The 21664-nt window shown below is 43.1% G+C and overlaps 1 protein-coding gene across 4 annotated transcripts; it reads left to right on the top strand.

Annotated features, from left to right (window-relative positions):
• The first annotated feature begins 574 nt into the window (after positions 1 to 574).
• VDAC3 (voltage dependent anion channel 3) lies at positions 575 to 14549 on the top strand. Of its 4 annotated transcripts, none has more exons than XM_004775706.3 (10): positions 575 to 704; positions 3835 to 3903; positions 5011 to 5060; positions 6062 to 6064; positions 7944 to 8096; positions 8833 to 8885; positions 10840 to 11067; positions 12551 to 12701; positions 13532 to 13589; positions 14027 to 14549. In XM_004775706.3, exons 2-10 carry the CDS (start codon positions 3837 to 3839, stop codon positions 14116 to 14118), a joined length of 855 nt encoding a protein of 284 aa, XP_004775763.1. In that variant the 5' UTR covers positions 575 to 704; positions 3835 to 3836; the 3' UTR covers positions 14119 to 14549. The 4 variants fall into 4 exon arrangements, with proteins under 4 accessions (XP_004775763.1, XP_004775765.1, XP_004775764.1 ...); XM_004775707.3 differs by lacking the exon at positions 575 to 704 and adding an exon at positions 833 to 1001; XM_004775708.3 differs by lacking the exon at positions 6062 to 6064.
• The last annotated feature ends 7115 nt before the right edge of the window (positions 14550 to 21664 follow it).

Below are 21664 nucleotides of genomic sequence, written 5' to 3'. Positions count from 1 at the left end.
GGTGGTCCGGAGTGATGATTTTCTCTTTCTATAATTTCTTCTCTATTTATTAGTTGGTATTCTTCTCTAAAGAAGAGCTTTCTCCTCCGTCTCTCTCCCTTTGAATTACAACCTGTCGCTACCTGTGTGATCTTGGATAAGTCACGTCACTTACCCCTCGGGGGTAAGACGCCCCGTTGACGCATCCTCAAGCTGAGATGGACTAAGGGTCGCATTCTTGAATTTTAGTCCTCCGGAGACGAAATTCCCGTGAAGATCTTCTCGGCATCTGACAAACAGGCCCGGTCACAGCATCCGCCGGGGGCGTCCCAGGTCCTCTCCGACGCCGCAGACCCTCCCATGGCAACAGTAACTAGTAACCTCCGGGCGTTCTCGCGAGAGCGGGCCCCTTCAGGGACAGAGGTGGGTCCCCCGGGCCTCTCCGCCGGCGTCGATTCCCGCTCCTGCCACCTGCTCGCCGGGCTCTCCCGCGCACGCGCGCACACGGAGCCGGACAGTTGGGTCCTAAGTTCCTCTCGGCGCTCAGACCCGCGGCGCGCGACCCCGGCGCGACACTGCGGCGCAAACGCCGTGCGCGGGAGGGGCGGGTAGGGGCGCGCAGGCGCCGCGGGGGAGCGTGAGGCCGCGCAGGCGCGGACGGCGTTGGTTTGAAGAAGACCTTCAGCGTTGCCCTGGCAGAGCGGAGCCAGGCCCTCTAGTTGGAGGTGAGGGGACTCGAGACCGTGGGCCGGGCGGCCCGCAGCACGGTGGGGCCGGGGTGGGTAGCGGCCCGCCACCGAGCAGGGGACGAGCGGGAGGCGAGCCTACCGGGGGGCTCGGAAGGGAGAGAGGAGCCTCACGGGGCGTGGGCCCCGGCGGGCTGCGGACGGCAGAGGGGACCTTGCTCCCCTGACCGCCTCAGGGGATGGAGCCGCGACGCTGTCGTGGGGAGCGGCGCGTGGAGCGCCATCTCCCTTGCTGGTGGGCCCGCTGGACTTTGTAGGCGTCAGGCCAGAAAGGAGGTTGGTTTCTAGGGAAGTTGGGTCCTCGAACCCTAAACCCACCCCACCCCACCCCCCACCTCCGCCCCCAGCTTCCTCTCTGGAATTGTTGTCCAGTATCAGGGGAGCCCTGTAGCACTCCTTATCGCCAAGGGGAGGATGCTGTGTGTGCAGCTGAAGGCGGCGAAACGGGGAACAAAAGGGGCTCTTGACTGTCAAGTTAGTAATTGTGTAAAGCAGTGTTACCTAATTAACCCTTCCCCGGCTGTCTGCATCTACAGCAACCTCGTGCGTTGTGCATGCCAACGAGCAACGGGTGCATTTTGTAGAGCTGATAGAAATGTGTGATGATAGCTTGACTCCCCAGTGACATGAAGTCTCTGTCTTCTCTGTTTTTTGCTTGATCATACCAGCAGTGCATTTTCCATCAGAATCACGGGCCTGAAAAAGTAAGCTTGAACTAGGCAGAATTGAGATCACTTAGTAAACTAAACCGGCTACACTTTTGCAAAGTGTCTTTGAAAAAATAGAGCAAAATGCTAAAAGACTGTCGTCAGATGGATGTTTCTAAACAGTTAAGTGTATCTTTTCTCTTGTCAGTAGATGAAAATCCAGACTGTAAAGACTTAACATTTTTATTTGACTATATAGGGCCTGCCTTTCTATACCAACCTCCTCATGTTTAGACTTCTGGCAAATTACATCAGATACCAGCATCGGCTGAAATTATAAAAGAGTAGTATCAGATTGCATTGGCAATGTGTAAATAGTCTAGAATTGATAATTTGAATGCAGGAAATTGAATTGTAAAAGAATTGCCCTGGAAGTGAACTCTGAAACCCTGACTTAGGACAAAGTTTTATTACCGTGTGAGTCGTTATTTTCTCTTTGACCTTTACTATACTCTTTTATATATATATTTTGTATTATACTTCACCCTCTTAACGTATGTCTGTCATATTTGACAGGTTTAGATTAGGAACAAATTTTAAATCACAATTAAAAAGTGCATCATAGGGACGGCTGGGTGGCTCAGTTGGTTAAGCAGCTGCCTTCAGCTCAGGTCATGATCCCAGCGTCCTGGGATCGAGTCCCACATCGGGTTTCTTGCTTGGCAGGGAGCCTGCTTTTCCCTCTGCTTCTGCCTGCAACTCTGTCTGCCTGTGCTCGCTCTTGCTCCTCTCTCTCTGACAAATAAATTAAAAAAAAAAAAAAGTGCATCATAAGCATATGTTGTGTTCAGATATGATGGTATAGGCAGAAACTTAGTAGAGGGGCAGCTTAAGAGCCAGGCTGAATATAAGTAATTATTAGTTTGATTGTGTAGATAATTCAGACAGTAATTTCATGGGATAGCTGGTGCTCTGGATTTTTCTTGTATTTTTCTGATATTGGACTAATGGTACTGCTTGAGATGGTTCTACAGTTGGCTAGATGTGGCTCTTGAGGCTGTTTGCAGGACAAGAGGGCAGAGGGGTGGTATGTTTATCCATGTAGACAGAGCTTCTGAGAACTTCAACATGAGAGCCATATCTGCAGTAGAAGTAGGTAAGGTGAAAACTGAAGGCACCTTTGATTTTTGAAGGCTTTGACTTTAGAGTATACACCAGTTTTTGGTAAGCAGAATTGCTGCAGGTAGAATTTATCCTGTTTGCGGTTAATGGGTAAGATTATGTAATTTTATTTTTAAAAGAGCTTTGAGAGAGAACATATTCTGAATGAATGCATTCCAATTAGTATGGTAAATATTTTAAAAGAGCTGAGTTTCACAGTGGCAAAAATGTTAACCCTGAAGATTTTTAATGCATCTATTCTTACAGTTCTTCAAAACAGTTTTACTTTGTCACTTTAGTTGCTCTTGGCTTTATAAAAGCACAAGAAATGTTTTTCTAATGTAAAGTTTGCATATATATGTATATATAGATTTTTAAAGTAGAAAGTCCAATTTAACAAAGCTTCTCCTGGGGCGCCTGGGTGGCTCAGTGGGTTAAGCCTCTGCTTTCGGCTCAGGTCATGATCCCAGGGTTCTGGGATCGAGCCCCGCATCGGGCTCTCTGTTCAGCAAGGAGCCTGCTTTCCTTCCTCTCTCTCTGCCTGCCTCTCTGCCTACTTGTGAATCTCTGTCTGTCAAGTAAATTAAAAAAAAAAAAAAGAAAGAAAGAAATTTTTTTTTTTTTTTTAAAGATTTTATTTATTTATTTGACAGAGAGAAATCACAAGTAGATGGAGAGGCAGGCAGAGAGAGAGGGAAGCAGGCTCCCTGCTGAGCAGAGAGCCCGATTCGGGACTCGATCCTAGGACCCTGAGATCATGACCCGAGCCGAAGGCAGCGGCTTAAACCACTGAGCCACCCAGGCGCCCCAAGAAAAAAAATTTTTAACAAAGCTTCTTCTTCAGCCTCTGAGAAATGTTTCTTTGAAATGCAGTCAGAAAGATGATCTCTGTGAATCTCATGAAAAAAATCCTCTTATTATGCCATATTCTGGGAAGTTCTTTGTATCTGACACAGAGAGAGAGAGCGCACAAGTAGGCCGAGTGGCAGGCAGAGGGAGAGGGAGAAGCTGGCTCTTCACTGAGCAGGGAGTCGATGTGGGGCTCAATCCCAGACCCTAGGACCATGCCCTGAACCAAGGCAGTTGTTTAACCAACTGAGACACCCTGGCGCCCCTGGAAAGTTCTTCGTAAAGAAGCAGAATGCCTTCTCCTAACTTTGCTTGCATTAGGGTGTGAGCATTAATGATGCACAGGCAGAGAAAACCGTACACCTCTTCTCACAGGGCTAAATACTAAGACTTTGGGTGAGTAAATATTAAATGGCTCTTTTTGTTCCTTTGTCCTTATTTTTCTTCATAAGATATGTGTAACACGCCGACTTACTGTGACCTAGGAAAGGCCGCGAAGGATGTCTTCAATAAAGGATATGGTAGGTGTGCTTTTGTACATTTCCAATTTGGGGTAAGGGTTAGTGTTGAATGCTTATTACTATGCAAGATGCAGTGCTAGTAAAATGAGGTTAAGTTAATATTAATCTACTTCACAAGATTTAAGGGGATAACTATCAACAGATTAGTTACTCAATTAGAGGTAGAGTGCCTTACAAGCGTTAAAAGCAAATAATACAAATATGCATGCATATACATTTGCATGTTTAATGTTATTTCTAAGATGAAGTAATAGAAATTTGTAATACTTTTGTCTCTTCTGGCCAGTTCTGGAGACAGTTAAAGTGGGGGGTACATTTTTCTCCTCCAAATAATGGGTATTTTTATGAGCATGAAGATAAAACTTTTGACTTCTTTGATGTAACATATTCTTGATCCCAAATGGATATATATATTTTTAAAATCTTATTTATTTATTTGATGAGAGAGACACAGCAAGAGAGGAAACACAATCAGGGGGAGTGGGAGAAGGAGAAGCACGCTTCCCACGGAACAGGGAGCCCAATGTGTGGCTTGATCCCAGACCCTGGGATCATGACCTGAGCCAAGGCAGATGCTTAATGACTTGAGCCACCCAGGTGTCCCTGTTTTTGATTTTTAAAATATAGTTTTTTAATTTTTGTGCCATATACATTTGATTTTTCTTATTAACTAGTATAATTAAGTCTATACTTACATAAGCATAATATTTTCTGATAATTTTTTTCTTTGAGAGCTTAAAAATTATACTTATTTCATAATTCAGTTTTTAATGGAACTCTCACCTGATGAGGATACTGTGTATTTTCCATATAGAGGGTATATGGACTGTTTTCATAATCTCTAAGTTGTAAAAACTGGAGTGAAGGGGCGTCTGGGTGGCTCAATGGGTTAAGCCTCTGCCTTCAGGGTCATAGTCTCAGGGTCCTGGGAGCAAGCCCCGCATCGGGCTCTCTGTTCAGCAGGGAGGCTGCTTACCCCTCTCTCTGCCTGCCTCTCTCCCTACTTGTGATCTCTCTCTCTGTCAAATAAAATAAAAATTGTTAAAAAAAAAAAAACTGGAGTGAATATCACATTTTGTATATTACTGTATTTTTCTTTTCGCCTAGGATTTGGCATGGTCAAAATAGATCTGAAAACCAAGTCCTGTAGTGGAGTGGTGAGTATCCAATATAATTTTAATAGATGTAGCATAATTAACTTAAAGGAACCTGTTAAAAAATTGTTTAGTCTAGATCTGTGAGTCAGTGTACATTTGGCACTATGCTGTCCTCCCTACGGTTTTGTCATACTCTCAGATTTCAGTGAGCATCTTTGCCTTCGCCTTAGACAATCAGGTTGAATTTTGGGAGAGAAGAAATGTTCTCATAATTAGAATAATAATAAGAATTCTTCCCCTCATAATAAGAATATGCTGAGTTTTATTCTCAGGAGATATAAAATATATGTGTTTTTTTGACCCATATCGTATCTTTATACTTTCATGAATACATATGTGGGTACTAAAAACCTTACTTCCATTATGATGGGTTCAAGTAGGTTTTATTGCCCTCTTACAGAAACAAATTATAGTCTGTCCCTGCATGATTGGTCAAAACAAATGTAGAGCTAAATTCATACAAAGGCTTAATCTACAGTTTTCATTGGATGTTTGTAAGGTCTTTTTTACTGGAAGTTAAGAATATAGTAAAGGATACAGGCATATTTTCAAAGTACCATTAACCAGAATAACCAGAACTTTTATTCAGTAAATCTGGCAAATAGATTAACTTTACATTCACTGTATTCTCTGGTTTCTGCTCACCGATAGCATATAGCATATCTTTTTAGTATTTACCTGTTTAAACCAGTGCTAATTTTATTTCCAGATAACAATAATTTAATTAAAAGGAGCTAAAGGAATGTGGAATTCTTACGATACTTTGTCTCATACTCCTGGTTTGTCACTATCATTTTCTTCCTGGGTTTTTGTAGTGGTAAACAAATACATATGCAGCTACTGCTGGATGGCATATTGTTACATGGTTCTGTTAAAAGAGAAATATTATACTAACTGAATAGGGTTTCAGAATTTGGTCAAGTTAGGTTTGTGTTGCAAAAATCATCGACTAAAATTTTATCTCCTTTCCATGCTGCTGTGGTGTGGGACTGTTCATTTAGATGGTAAGAAAAACAGAGCATATTTGTGTGCTTGCTTTTATGGCTGCTTTTGGTCTCTGGTATTGATTTAGGATAAATTTCATCCATTGCTCCATTCATCCATTGCAGTCCATTCTTAGATTGCACTTAATATTTGTATTATATACCATCTACTTCACATAACATTTTTTTGGTGGTTTCGTTGCATGCTAGCCTTTACTGTAGAGCTGTAGATACTATGTGCATGTTATAAATGTATTTTGCACTGTTTGATCTAATGAAGAAGTTAGAGAAAAACTAAAGCAATGGTGAGGCAATTAAACTTTTTAACTTAGAAAAATTCTGGCCTTTTCTTTAAGATTTGTTCTTCAGGTATTTTAGACTTTTGAGAGAACTTCAAACTAAGAAATAATGGTAACAAGGAAAAGATGTAGACTAACTACACTTCTACCTTAGTTGTGTGTGTGAAGTTTTCCTAACACAGAAATTGAGGTTTATCTATGCTATACTTTCAAGTTTATGAGGGACATATATGAAAAATAAAACACTGGAAAGTTGGATTTACTAAAGAAAGCAGTGCTCGCATTGTGTGGACTATTAAACATGACTCACATTTTGTCATTTTGTGCTGAGGTCTTGCCCTAAAGTGTGCAGCATGATACTCTCTTGGAAAATTTCCTGCGTGCTGTTGATAAACAGATCATAGTTTCCCAGTTGTTTCATCAGCCTTAGAGCTAGAGCTAGGGAACAGGCTATTTGGTAAAGGATTCATATTGCGGGCAGTGACACAGACCTGCTCAGGGCTGGCAGCATTTCATGACTGCTGGCAGCATTTCAGAAATGTTCTCTGAAAACAGGGCCCATCAGAAGGTTTATTTCTTGACAGTTCATAGATTGTCAGTGACAGGTGTTGACTGTTTGCTTCCTTTTAGAGGGAGATCTGTTTCCTATTGCTCATTGTCATATGACTAAAACGACACCTAACTAGGGAGGAGGATATACTTTGAGGTGTTCATAGTAACTATTTGATAGAAAGCACTTTAAAAGGTAGATGGTGGAGAAGGGAGAAAGACAAGTTATGCCATTCCGTTCTGTTGTGAAAAATGGGTCCATACTTTCAAGTATTGAGATTGTTTATACCAGAAGTTTTCCCGATAGTTTTGTGGTCCAAAGCAATAAAGTTTTTGTGACAGTGTAACTGTACTTCATGCCACTGAACTGCATACTTAAAAATGGTAAATTTTATGTTAGATATATTTTACCACAATAAAAATAAAAAATCTAATGCACTGAAGTTCTCTTAAAAGAGGGTAGGGCTGGAACACCTGGGTGGATCAGTCGGTTAAGGTGGATCATGCCTTTGGCTCAGGTCATGATCCCAGCGCCTTGGAACTGAGCCCCATGTGGCTCCCTTCTCCCTCCCTCTGCTCTTGCATGCTCACTCACTCCCCAACCCCTCAAATAAATAAATAAAATCTTAAAAAAAAAAAAAAGAGGGTGGGTAATCCTTTCTGGTGTTTGGGGATTTTTAAGGACTTTAAAATTAACAAATAGTTTGAAAGATGTGATAGAGAATGAGTAATCTTTTTTCAAGTCACGAAAGTAAAATGTTTAAGATTCCATATTTCTTCTTTTTAGTAAAGGCAATTCAGTAAAGATATTTGTGTTCTAAAGGAAAGAAGTTAAGGTTCCCATTTTAGTAAGAGTATGTGGAACAAGAAGTATCAGTAAGAGAGCTGTAACAGTGGAAAGATCTGAAACTGATTAAACTTTAGAAATAAGAAAGCAGGAAATACTTTGTGGTAACAAACTGTATTGGTTTCTGATGCATTCAACACTACTTTCTGAAATTTTTCCTGTTTGATGAGTTGATTTTAAAGTAATTATTCTTCTTGCTTATCAGGAATTTTCTACTTCTGGTCATGCCTACACTGATACAGGGAAAGCGTCAGGCAACCTAGAGACCAAATATAAGGTCTGTAACTATGGACTTACCTTCACTCAGAAATGGAATACAGACAATACTCTTGGAACAGAAATCTCTTTGGAGAATAAGGTAAGAGAAAGCATTAGGAGTTATTTGTAGGTTAAATTTATCTTGCAGATAAAATGATCTGTAAACCCCAAATACAGAGTGAGTGAGATCTTATAACCTAGATAATAGCCATATTTTTTCTCTGCATGTGGCCATCTTTGATATGTCTTAGATTTCTAGAAATACATCTTTGTGAGTGCATAATTAGCACATTACATCTTTGTTCTGACCAGTTCTGTTTATAACTGAGCCTCTCCTGGGTAAACCAAACTATTCATAGTGAGGTAGTTTGATTTTTTTTTTTTTGTAATTGTTGCAAAATTGGCTCCATAGAAAACTGTTTCTAAATTCTATCATGTCTTCACAGAGAAAAAATTATCAGCAGATACTCGTTAAGTATTTGCTATGTACAGGGCACTGTTTTTTGAGGTATGTCTACATGCACGCTACCATATGAATAACTGAATAAATTCCTTAGGTTGACTTGTTAAATGTTGGGTTATCTCATTACAGTAATTTCAAGAGAGTAACAAGATTACTTGGTTGTATTGGAATTTTGTTGTTATTTTACTGTAATTAATGTTATTGGCTGTGATAGAATTTAACCTATACATTTAAACCTGATTTTTGGTGAGAGAATCTGATGAAACCTGGAGTTAAGGCGGAGGGGAAGGATAAAGACATAATTTAGTAAGTAACTTAATATTTGGTCAAAAAACCAGAAAATTACTAATTGTTTATTTTAAATCTTTTTCAGTTGGCTGAAGGGTTGAAACTGACTCTTGATACCATATTTGTACCGAACACAGGGTAATTATCCAAACCCCATTTTCTGAAATGTTTTTGTAGACTGTAGGGAGAGAGCACTTTAGACTGGGGAATTGCAATGAAACGTTTAGATCCAGGGAAAACTTAGGAGGTTGCTGTTAGGAATACCAGAGGACCTTGTGTGTACAGTGAAGAGATAGGAGGACTCCTTTGAAGTAGGGTAAAGTTTTGATTTGAAAATTGAACAGATGAACAAAATACAAAGCTAGTCCAGAGGCACATTATAGGAAAAGTTCAGGAGCTAGAAGGTTTTGAGACTAGATATTTCTTTTTCTTTCTTTCTTTTCTTTTTTTTTTTTTTTTTAAGATTTTCTGTTCAAGTAATCTCTACACTCATTGTGGGGCTCAAACTCACAACCCTTGTGAGACCAAGTGTTGCATGCTCTACTAACTGAGCCAGCAGGCGTTCCAAAACTAGATATTTCTTCTTTTTGTTTTTGTTTTAAAGGTTTTATTTATTTCTTTGACAGAGAGAGAGATCGCAAGTAGGCAGGGAGGCAGACAGAGAGAGATGGGGGGAAGCAGGCTCCCTGCTGAGGAGAGAGCTGATGTGGGGCTCCATCCCAGGACCCTGAGACCATGACCTGAGCCCGAAGGCAGCGGCTTATTAACCCACTGAGCCACCCATGCACCCCCAAAACTAGATATTTCTTAAGTGCTTCTAAGATTCATGGATGTGGTATTTCACTGAGAGGTTAATTTCTTAAGAAAACAGTGTAATCTCCTGGCTGTGGACAGCTATAAGCAATAGTTCTGCTACCGACGTCCTTTTTTAGCCTTTAGAAACCTCCTAACCTCTGTGCTTCAATTTCTTTGTCTAAAAAACAGGGGTCATGTTGTTTCCTATCTGCCTCCCATGGGCTGGTGCTAGAAAAGGGCAAAGTGGCATTTTTCTTCAGCTGTAACAACATGTGTATCATTCCTGCCACACAGTTGAGTTATCGTCCAGACAAATATTCTCAGAAGCCTGATTAAGGACAAAGATGATAAAAACCAATTTCATGTTTTCAGTACCATTCTTCAGAATTATATGCGTCTCTTCCATCCATCTAATGTTGTCCAGGGAGAAAACACTGACCTTAAGGAAAAATGAATATGTTTACTAAAGGACTGTATCCTTAAAAGAAAAATACACTTCTCTTCATGATAGGTTAATTACTTAGAAGTGAAGTATGTCTGTCAAGTGTTACTTTTTTTTTTTTTTAAAGATTTTATTTATTTATATGACAGGCAGAGATCACAAGTAGGCAGAGAGGCAGGGAGAGAGAGAGGAGGAAGCAGGTTCCCTGCTGAGCAGAGAACCCCATGTGGGGCTGGATCCCAGGACCCTGAGATCATGACCCGAGCCGAAGGCAGAGGATTTAACCACTGAGCCACCCAGGCGCCCCAAGTGTTATGTTTTATAGCATTTGGCATTTTAAAAACATTTAAAGAAATTTGGGTTCTCATGAATAAATATATATTCAGACCATTTGATACTGAGGTAGCTTATTCCTTTTTATACTTTTATTCATGCCTTTATGATATTAATCATGATATATGCTATCATTTGAACTTACAGTGAAGAATAGGTAAGAATAGTATATGTGTTTCTTTCTTTTCTTTTTAAAGATTTTATTTATTAGAGAGAGTGCGCACACGAAAGAGAGCACAAGTGGTGGGAAAAGCAGACCCCACTGAGCATTGAACCTGATGCGGGGCTCTATCCCAGGACCCTGGGATCACGACTTGAGTTGAAGGCAGATGCTTTAACCAACTGAGTCACCCACGGGCCCCAGTATATGCATTTCTAATCCTAACAAAATTATATTTGTAGTGCTAAGTCATTTGAAACTTTATTATATGTATGCCATTTATCAAAATAATATTTATATTGGTGGAAAGAGGGGATCTTACTCTGGACGGTAGTAGAAACTCATGTTTTTATTTCTTATAGAAAGAAGAGTGGAAAATTGAAGGCCTCGTATAAACGGGATTGTTTCAGTCTTGGCAGTAATGTTGATATTGATTTTTCTGGACCAACCATCTATGGCTGGGCTGTGTTAGCTTTTGAAGGTTGGCTTGCTGGCTATCAGATGAGTTTTGACACAGCCAAATCCAAACTGTCACAGAATAATTTCGCCCTGGGTTACAAGGCTGCGGACTTCCAGCTGCACACTCATGTGTGAGTTTATAATTTATTCCGCCTTTACTGGTGCCGTTGTCCAAGAAGAGGGTAGCCATTAGCATGTCGAGAAGGTTAGAAATGATCGTTCCTGCATTTAGTATGCTTTGGTGGACATCCAGCCTCACTGTACTCTCTTCCCAATCAGTAAAACACTGCCCAGGGTTAGTGCACTTGGTGATTGTGCTGTGCTACTGGTAGTTACTAGCCTCTCAGCCTGTACACCAAACTTTAAGGAGGTCTAGAATCTGTTACAAGAACCACTAGGAGGGAGAGAGCCCGGGCATAGGTCGCCTTCTGATAAAAGGGATCCTGTGGAGATATTTCTGCTTCCTCTGGTGCCTTACTCAGCGTGGCAGTATCGGGAAGTAGGTCTGGATCATGAAGAGCAACCGTGTAATTGATGGACCATCCTGGACCATCCCCAGTGATTCTGCGGAGGCTTTTGGTATTCTTGGTCACAACCCAGCCGCCCTATGGCATTCATAAGAAGGAGAAATCCTCAAAGCAATCCTGGATTCAATTCTGTAGGTTGCATCCTCTTGGTTAAATGAATTTGAACTTTTATTTTTTTATTTCTTTTAAGATTTTATTTATTTGACAGACATCACAAGCAGGCAGAGAGAGAGGAGAAAGCAGGCTCCCAGCTGAGCAGAGAGCCCGATGTGGGGCTCGATCCCAGGACCCTGGGATCATGACCTGAGCTAAAGGCAGAGGCTTTAACCCACTGAGCCACCCAGGCGCCCCGAATTTGAACTTTTAAATTATAGTTTATGTCTTGGCCTACTGGGCACTGTTAATATACCAGGGAAAAAAAAGGTAAAGGAAGAACTCTGTGTTTTGGAAGTGTTAGATTGCTCTCCACTAGACATTCCAGGTCACTATGATGCCTGAAATAAAGTCAAGCAGTGGTATAGACAGTGGCGTTAAAACTGATGAAACAGTACAATCGGGAAAACCTTGAAAACTCAGGAGCTAAGTTCTGGGATGCTTAAAAGCAATAACTTAGGCATGTCTCTAGAGCAGTACGCTCTAGGTATTGTGGGGGTGGTGCTTTTGGACTCAGGGATGTTTCAAGTAAAGTTCAGAAGTGGCTTATTCTTGTACTGCTGTGTTTTTTGTTTTGCAGAAATCTTTATTGAACTATACTTTCAGGCTTCTGAATTCTTTCAACATCTCATAGACTCATAGATCATATTTCCCTGAAGTATCTACCTTTGTGCATAACTGACATATGTCTAAGAAATTTACATTGTGGGGAGCTGAGTAAATGAATCAAATGTTAATTACATTTTAATTAGCCAGTATAAATTACATAACTGGATTTAGTTCCTTGTTTTCTTTGGGAGTCATTTATACTAGAAGTTTGCTGAAATAGGGGAGTTGGAAAATGAGATCCTTGTCTAAACAGTCTTGGAATTTGTTTCCATATCATAAGAGTGGTACAAACTAGGTATGACTTTTTCTTATACTATTAAAATAGGAATGATGGCACTGAATTTGGAGGGTCTATCTACCAGAAGGTTAACGAGAAGATAGAAACGTCAATAAACCTTGCTTGGACGGCTGGCAGTAACAACACCCGTTTTGGCATCGCTGCTAAATACAAGCTGGACTATAGAACTTCTCTGTCTGTAAGAACGTGCTGTGAGATTGGGTTTCCGCTAAGTTGTCAATGAGTGTTGTGATTTGGTTGGTGTGTGTGCATGTTCTTTATTGATTTTAGTGAGCTGGTCATTGTATAGTGAAAAGAGTATTATACCTCAAGTCCAGGAATGTGGATTCTAGTCCTAGTTCTTCCTATAATTATTTGGCTGTTGTCTGACCTTGTGGAGTCATCTCTTTGGCCTCAAAATTTTCTTATCTGTAAATTCATGGGATTTGATTACTATTCCTGTTGGTATTAGTAATTCTTATTAATAATGACACTAATTGAGCTCTCAAATTTCAGGTACTGTGCTAAGGGCTTAATGTGTAATATCTCATTTAATCCTCCCAACTACTCCATGTGGTGAGTAGTATCCTTATGCCCATTTTATAGATGAGGGAACTGAGACTTGGAAAGGTCAGGTAACTTGCCCAGAGCCCCAAGTAAGTGGCAGTGTCAAGATTGGAATCCAGATCTTCTCTCACCAGAGTTCATGTTCTAACCACGGTCTGAGTTTGTAAGCTGACATCTCAAAAAATTCAGTACACCAGGGGTGTTTGGATGCACAGTGTTTTAAAAATTTTGCTTGAGGCCTTTAAGCGTGCATTCTCAAGGACCCTACTATCCCTACCAGTCCTATTAACTGAAGAGACTTCTACCTTTTTATTAATTAAATTTTCAGTTTTGGTAGTTCTAGATTGGCCCAAATTTGCTTTAGTTTTGGAAATCTGCTGCATGAAATAGTGGTTGTACTGGACTTACATATTATGAAGTTGATTATTTTCTAACTGTTTCTATTTTATCTCCTAATCTTAGGCTAAAGTAAATAATGCCAGCCTGATTGGACTGGGTTATACTCAGACCCTTCGACCGGGTGAGTAAAGGAATTAATAACAATGAGCGTGGGTTGGAGGTAATGGAGAAATAATGAAAATAACCTATAAAACCTACAATCAACTGTAGGTCAATTCAGACCATTTTGTCACAGTTGATTGTTTATACAAAGTAAAACCGATCCAAGTGCCTGTGCTTAACAAGTCTTTATAGATTTCTTACTATAATTTGGTCACTCTGGCTTGTGATGCATTTTTCTTAACCCTGAACTCCAGGTGATTTGCCGTGATTATGCTTTGCTTATTGCAGATCAGAGGATTATAGATAACCTGGGTTGATTTATTCGGACCTGAATGCCTGTAACTCTCATACCCGGCTGTAATCTATCCCTTGACTCTGTCTGTTGTTTCTAGAAAATGGAAGATAAGCTTGTAATTCTTGCTATAACGAGTGATTGTGGTGTCTTCTTCTTCCCAGGCGTCAAACTGACCCTGTCAGCTTTAATCGACGGAAAGAACTTCAATGCAGGAGGTCACAAGGTTGGGTTGGGATTTGAACTAGAAGCTTAACGTGGTTTTGAATAAAGCATCCGATTTGTCCCTGGAGGTGAAGAGAACCCACTATGTTTTGGCCTTAAAATTCTTCTGTGAAATTTCAAAAGTGTGAACTTTTTATTCTTCCAAAGAATTGTAATCCTCCCCACACTGAAGTCTAGAGATCGCAAGTCCATCCAAAGGGAGGTACTTGAAGGCATGCCTGGAAGTTGTCATGTTTGTGCCACATTTCAGTTGAGTTCCGCAGTGTTATTTTTAATGTGTTCCTCAGCGACAGTGTAGTGTCATGTTACAAAGGAAATGACCCGGTCCTCCAGTACATCACGTCCTGCATGTCCCACGCCACTTTTTCATGACCTTTTAATATATTGGTCTCTGTGCTGTAGTGGAATCTTTGGTTTTGCATCAGAGTAAAATAAAATAAACCCATCACATTTGGAACATAATCGCTCATGTGACTTGCTTGTGGTGGTTTTCTTGTATTTGGTGTGATTGGTTTTGTTTTGAAAAAATCCTCTCATCGGTGGTGGGTGGGATTTGTATTTAGAGGGGTACGTCTGACATGCGAGTGCTCTCGCTTCCCCTTCCGCTCTCGTTTATCCGGCCCGCTGCCCTTCTGCACTCAGGCCGAGGACTGAAACCAGGAGGTTTGTTCCACCGGGCAGAGGCACATCTGCAGGGGTGCCTGCGTCCTACGGCACGGTGGTAAAGCAGGGTCCTACTGATGGGGTAAGCGGCTGAGAAAGAGCGGGGGAGGGGAGTGAGCAGAAGGATGGGCAGAGGGAAGAATACAGTAGGGGAAATGCTGTGGGCAAGAGATTGGTAGGAGGAGGCCAGGGCTGGAGGAGACCCATCTGTGGCTCCCTTTAGGGCCTCAGGAAAGTACTGGATCTAGAGATACAATAACCAAAGAATGGAGATACCAGCTTCAAAAAGAAATGAATAGGCTGTAATACCTTTAGGGCTTACGGGTAAATATCTTCCCCTCTAAAAACAGAACTCTTTTTTGAAATCTCTTTCTAAAAACAATATATGCTGGTTGCAACAAATGCACGCAGACACAAAAATGAGGATTCCCCTTCCTCTCTCCAGTCCCTTTATCTACTATTTCTAGCAGTTCAATGCTTGCAAATATTTTTCAGTGTCTTTAGAGATTACATAAATATCTTTATAAAATGTGAAAATGCACATCTTGTTTTGCAGTATATTTTATTTTACTTTTTTTTTTTTTTTAAGATTTTATTTATTTATTTGACAGAGAGAGATCACCAGTAGGCAGAGAGGCAGGCAGAGAGAGAGAGAGGAGGAAGCAGGCTCCCCGCTAAGCAGAGAGCCTGATGCGGGGCTCGATCCCTGGACTCTGGGATCATGACCTGAGCCGAAGGCAGAGGCTTTAACCCACTGAGCCACCCAGGCACCCCTTTATTTTATTTTCTTAGAAGATTTTATTTGTTTGTTTGACAGAGACAGGGAGCACAAGTAGGGGGAGTGGGAGAGGGAGAAGCAGACTTCTGCCAAGCAGGGAGCCCGATGCGGGGCTCGATCCCAGGACCCTGGGATCGTGACCTGAGCTGAAGGCAGCCACTTAACTGACTGAGCCAACCAGGCACCCATTTATTTTATTTTTTTTAAGATTTTATTTTTAAGTCATGGCTATACCCAACATGGGGCTTGAATTTACAACCCTGAGTTCAAAAGTCACATGCTGTAACCAACTGAGCCAGCCAGGAGCCCTACAATGTACATTTAAATCTGACATACCAAACAGTCTTCTTTCTGTTTGTTTATATAGCTCTGCCTCACATTTCTTTATTCTATTTGACTTATAAAGGTGATATTAACTATTCCCCTTTTTACTGTATTACATTGTTTGGTTTATAAACACTACTGCATTGAATATCTTTGTCCACTTTTGTAAATATTTCCATAGCAGCGCTGCCTAGATCTTTCTCTGATGGTGAAAATGATCTGTCTGCTTTGCCTCATATGGTCGCCACTAGGCAGATGTGGCTGTTGAGCACTTGGAATATAACTAGGTCAGTGGAAGAACTCAGACTTTTTTATTTTTAAGTAATCTCTACACCCAGCATGGGGCTTGAACTCACAAGAGTCACATGCTCTGTACCAACCAAGCCAGCTGGGAGCTCTTGAAGAACTAAATTTTTAGTTCTATTTCCTCTTAACTAAATTTGAGATTGCTAAATCATAGGGCATATACATTTAATAAGTAGTACGAAATTGTCCTTCAGAAATTTATATCAAGTTATATTTCTACCATTGGTGGTCAAGAATGCCCATTTTCCACATCCTCAAATGTGGCCTCAAACTTCAGAAATTTTACCAGTCTTAGAAATGAGAAATGGCATCTTATTTTCATTTGTATTTCCCTAATTGCCATTGAGATGGAGCTGTTTTCACATATTTACTGGTCATTTAATAACCTGATTGGCCTATTCGGATTCTTGCTCAGTTTCCAGATGAGTCCTACAAGTAGACACAATGGTTGCTTTTTGAAAAATGTTAGCGCGGCAAGATATTCCCCACCTTCCCCCCGCAAAGATCATCTTTACTAGCAGCCAAATTCCATTCACCACCCCTTCTGTTGGAAGAGATCTGTGACACCAACCACCAACCACATGATGTAATTTGACTTTCTCATTATCTTTGTGGACTGAACCACCACTACAGGAGATAAAGTACCACAGCAAAGGAAAAGGGAGTGAGAGGAGAAAACGACAACTTCGTTCCGGCTGTCGGCCCCCGTGTCCAGTTAGCTGTCGCCAGCAGAACCCCGCGCAGCCCGAGTGCTGGGGCGGGGTGGGGGGTGCGCTGAGGCGGGCCGGCCACTGCTGCCCACGCCCCCTGCTTCGTGGTGTGCAGCTTGTTGCAGACGGACTGGCATGCTTCCGGAGCTTATGCAGGGGTCACCTTGTATGACACAGTCTTAATGCAGACATCTTGGAGTCCAGCAGTCCAGGAAGGAAAGCCATGAGAGGTGGTCTAGGATAGAGCAGTTCCTGGTGGTTTTCACAGTGGGGTTCTCAGTAGCTCCCTCTCTCCGTGAAATGCACACAAGCACCTCTGTCCCCTCCGCCCCCAGCTGTCTCCTCCTCATTCTCCCTCTTCATCTCCTTTCCCCCCAGATTAGCCTGTAACTCCTAGGGCATTAATTTGATTCTATTTAAATTTTGAATTGACTTGTTCAGGACACTGCTAGGACCCTTGGTGTTGCCTTTTGAGCTTTACTCTCAAGGTAACTTATTTTGGCCTTAACCATAGCCTGTCAGCTTTGCACCTGGGAACACAGAACTGACGTTCTAGTTTATATGTATTTTATGTCAGTGGACTCTTTGATTCAGTGACTCTGCTCTTAGGAATTTGCCTTAAGGAAATCATTAGAGATGCTCATCGTGGAGTTCTTAATTATAGAGAAAATGTGTAACATTTCCACATGTGTAACAGGCATGGTTAAATGATGGTATGTATATTCATCCAGTGGCACATTGTTTAGTCATTAAAAATCAGGTTTTTGAAGAAGAATAACCATTGAGGATTGTTCACAATAGAATTTAAATAGAAAAAGCAGAGTAAAAAATGAACTTTTTTATACTTTTTTAAAAAGTGTATGTTGGGGCACCTGAGTGGGTCAGTTTGTTAAGGATCTGACTCTTGGTTTTGGCTCAGGTCATGATCTCAGGGTCATGGGCTTGAGCCCCCATCAGGCTCTGCAATCACTGGGGAGTCTGCTTGAGAGTCTCTCTCCCCCCCCTGCATCCCCGTCCCCGCTCATGTTCTCTCTCTCTCTCTCAAATATTTTTTTTAAAAAGTATATAAGGAAATAGGAGAAAATACTCCAAAATATTAATATTCATTATTTCAGGAAGTTGGAATCATGAATAATTTTTATTGATTTTATACTTTATTATATTTTTCTCGTTTTCTAAAGTAAATTTATTTCTGTAATTAGGGAAATACTTTCCTAATTACTATTGTTTAAAAAGGCGAACAGCCCCTTGTGGCAGCACAGTGGGCCCCATATCTAATGGGTGGTCAGTGTGAGTGCAGTTCAGCAGAAAACGTGTCCCCTAGTCTGAGGGGACAGTGAGCCCCAAGGCATTGGCCAAGGCAAGAAATACCAGAGGCTCCTACCACCCTTAGGAGAGTTACCCAAACAGATCAAAGTACTGGTGTTTCTTATGATAAACTAATAGGTGTGAGGTCTTTATTAATTTTTAAGACATTGATGTTTACATATCATATTTATTTATTTTTTAAAGATTTTATTTATTTGAGAGAGGGCAGGAGGGAGGGGGAGAAGGAGAAGCAGACTCCCCACAGAACAGGGAGCCTGACAGGAAGTCCGGGTCATGACAGGAACCAAAGGCAGACGCTTAGCCAACTGAGCCGCCCGGGCGCCCCGCACATCTCATTTTAAAGATCAGCTCTCCAGGAGATCAGAAGCCAACACGATGCATTGCTAGTCCATCTTCATACCCTGAGCAACACTGCTGAAGGAACAGAGGGCAGTGCTAATGTCCCAAAGTTTCCTTACTAAGTGTCTGTTCTTGGAAGCTCACCAGTAACATGGCCCAGCCCCTGGGTTCTGGAACCTCGGCCGGGAGGCGCTCTAAGACAGCTGAAGCTGTTTGTGGGCTGCCCCAGTGTTGGGTCCCTGCACACACAGGAGGGCTGCCGTGTTTGCTGCACGGGAAGCCCATCCTCCCTGTAAGAGAACAGGCTCTGAGGGCGCATGCTCTGTGAACTCTCCGCTGTTGCCCTTTAGAATCGAATCGTCTTCTCTTTTGCCTTCCCTTAAATGTGGACATTCGGTTCCATCCTCAGCCTTCTCTGCTTCTACACCCTGGCGTTGTGTGAGTAGCTTTTTCAGATGACATCTGCCTGTCCTCGGAGATTCTGATAGCCTCACAGGCCTTCTCAGAATAAAGGGGGTCACATAATAGCACCATTCTTCCTCAGGTTCTAAACAAAAGGTAAATGAGGACACAGTGTCAGTGGACAGAAGCCAAAAGCCGCATCGTCTGATGAAGGCTACTTGACACTCGCTGAGGGCGAGAGTGACAGCAGCATTGGGCCAGGGCAGGCCTCCCCCAGGCCCAGGCAGGGTGGAACGGAGGACAGGGATTTCTAGCGCTTCCCAGAGGAAGGAACCAACCCCAACATGCCCAGTTCATTCTTCCCAAATGTACCATTCACGGCCCCTCCTGCTCCTGGTGGAGGGACTACGAGGGTGAAGAGAGGCCGGACGGTAGGCTCGCCACGTCGCGGGAGACCCCGAGAACAGGACAGCATTCAGAGTGTGTGAGCTCCCAGGGCCGGGGCTTGTCCGCTGAGCAAACGGGTGCAGACCTCGAGGTGCTGGGGGAGTGCTGGGGGATCCCCACGTGCCCACTGCCCTCGGCTCTTGAAAATGACTGGTCCTATCTTCCTGACAGCTGCCTCCGAAGGCTGTTCCCAGAGCTTAGCCACATCTCAGACGGCCCTCGTGACCTTCAAACATTTCCGGCAAGCTGCAGTCAGACCTTCTCGGAGGGTCTGCGGGCTTCTAAAACCTCTGATTCCCAAAGTGACCCCAATGCTCTCACTGTCCACTTTGCACCTGGAGTTTCCGCCCAATGTCTTCCTCTTTGGTGAAGTCTTCCTCTTTGGTGAAGGCTTCCCCACCCTGAAGGCAACAATCACACTGTACTGCCTTTATGCTTGCCCCTCCCCCGCTCCTGCCTGTGAACTACCAGAGGTCTTTTTGCCTCCCTACCTCCAGTGGCCAGGCCAACACCTGTTTACTGAAATGGATGAAAATGAGCCAGTAGGCAGGTGGGCCTGGCTTGGCTTCCAAGCTGTGGGGATTTCTGCATACAGACTGAAGTTCTCCTTAGAGTACTCGTATTTTCCTGCGGCCATCAAAGAAACGGATACTGCCATTTGCAGCGCCTCTCTGAATTACGGTATAATTATTATTCCGGGAGGTGATTTCACTGCCGCAATTTAAAAAGGTTCTGGCTGGGAAGACGGTCACGGTTGCAATTGCACTGGACCCCACTGGGTGTCGCTGTTGTCACTGCCATGAGAAGATGATGGCGCTGTTGTGGAATCCCGGGGCCTTCCGGCTGACAGGTGAGTCTGGCTCCTTTTTGACCTCCCTTCCCAAACACGCTACCAACTCCTGATTTGGTACATCTACAGCTGGGTTTCCTCTGAACCTCCAAATCTCAAGCCTTGGGGAAAGGCAAGGCAACTGCCCATCCCACTGTAGCCCAAACCCCTTTTGCGCTCTTAAGTTCTCTTATTTGTTCTAGCCAGTAGAGATGAGAGAACAGCTGATCACCTTTGTTAAGTCTGGAACTCCTTACTTTAAATCAGATTGAATCCCTCATGCTCCCTTTATAAATACAGGCAGGAGAAACCTCCCACCCTTTCCTCTTGGGCTTCCAGGTTCTTAATCCCCTGCCAGGGTTCCTTCTCGGACCCTCCTCCCAGGCCTACGGCACAGTCCTCCCTTTTTCTAGAGACCACAGTTGAGGACACGGTCTGACAGCTGCTCAGAGGGAGAGGCTGAGAGGAGCTCGGGAAGCCTGGGGCTTGCTCTGTCCATTTGGCCGCCTAAACGTCTTCCCATGCTGTGCCTTCGTCTCCCCAGTGCCTGGCCGGCTCCAGGTGTGCCGACGTCTCAACGTGGGGGGATCACGGAGGTGACTGTCCCCTTTGTTTCATAATAGGCATCAGGGTTGTTTCGTTGTCTTTTCCATAATAAAGGATGAAGTGCTAGGAAAAGCTCTAAGAGGGTGATAATCCAAGGACAGGGCTACATCTCGCCCCTGCGTGAGAACTGAACCGGCTCCCGCAGGTCTCCTCAATCTTCTTCCACCTAGCCCCAGAGAACCCATTCTCCGCTTTCTTGTAGTCTCTGGCTGTTTTGTCTTGTCCGACGAACTGTGGCTTATTTCCTATTCGTTTTCTCCATCATCTAATTTAAAGTTTTCCTCCAAGCAGTCCACCTGAGGGGAATCGTCCACAAAACAAGGCACGGTACACACGCGAGTGTGTGGAGCCCTATTCTGAGCCAGGCCCGGAGCGGCCCCTTTCCCTACACCGTCCCCCCAGAGCTCCTCTCAGCCCCACGTGAGGCCTTGGAGCCCCGGTGAGGAACAGGGTGGGGGCCCAGCCCTCCCCGACTCCAGGACCCCCTCCGGCAGGAGCACTTGAAGGCGCAGCGTGACCGCGGTCTCCCCCACCCGAGGGCTCCATGGCACACACTGCAGGACCTTCCAGAGCCCTCTTCCTGCCTCACTATGTAACCGGATGAACTCCCCGACACCCTAGAACTTGACAGGCCACATTCTCTGAATGATGGAAAGGTTGGGTTTCTTTTGTTTTCTTTTTAATCCTGCAGCTTATTCGGAGGAGCCAAGAGGACTTAATTTTAAAAATTATCTTGTTAAAAATGAGTAAGTGTGTTTACATATTTGCTCAAAAGCTCAGTCCTCTCAGAAAGGCAGAAAATAAAGTAAAAGAGCAATGACTGGGGAGTTTCAAGCTCCTTTGG

The sequence above is a fragment of the Mustela putorius genome, unplaced genomic scaffold (genome assembly GCF_011764305.1).
Source record: "Mustela putorius furo isolate JIRA1106 unplaced genomic scaffold, ASM1176430v1.1 tig00003976_pilon_pilon_pilon, whole genome shotgun sequence".
Lineage (NCBI taxonomy): Eukaryota > Metazoa > Chordata > Mammalia > Carnivora > Mustelidae > Mustela > Mustela putorius.
The sequence above is the reverse complement of the archived record's forward strand: the minus strand, read 5'-3'. Positions and strand labels throughout refer to the sequence as shown.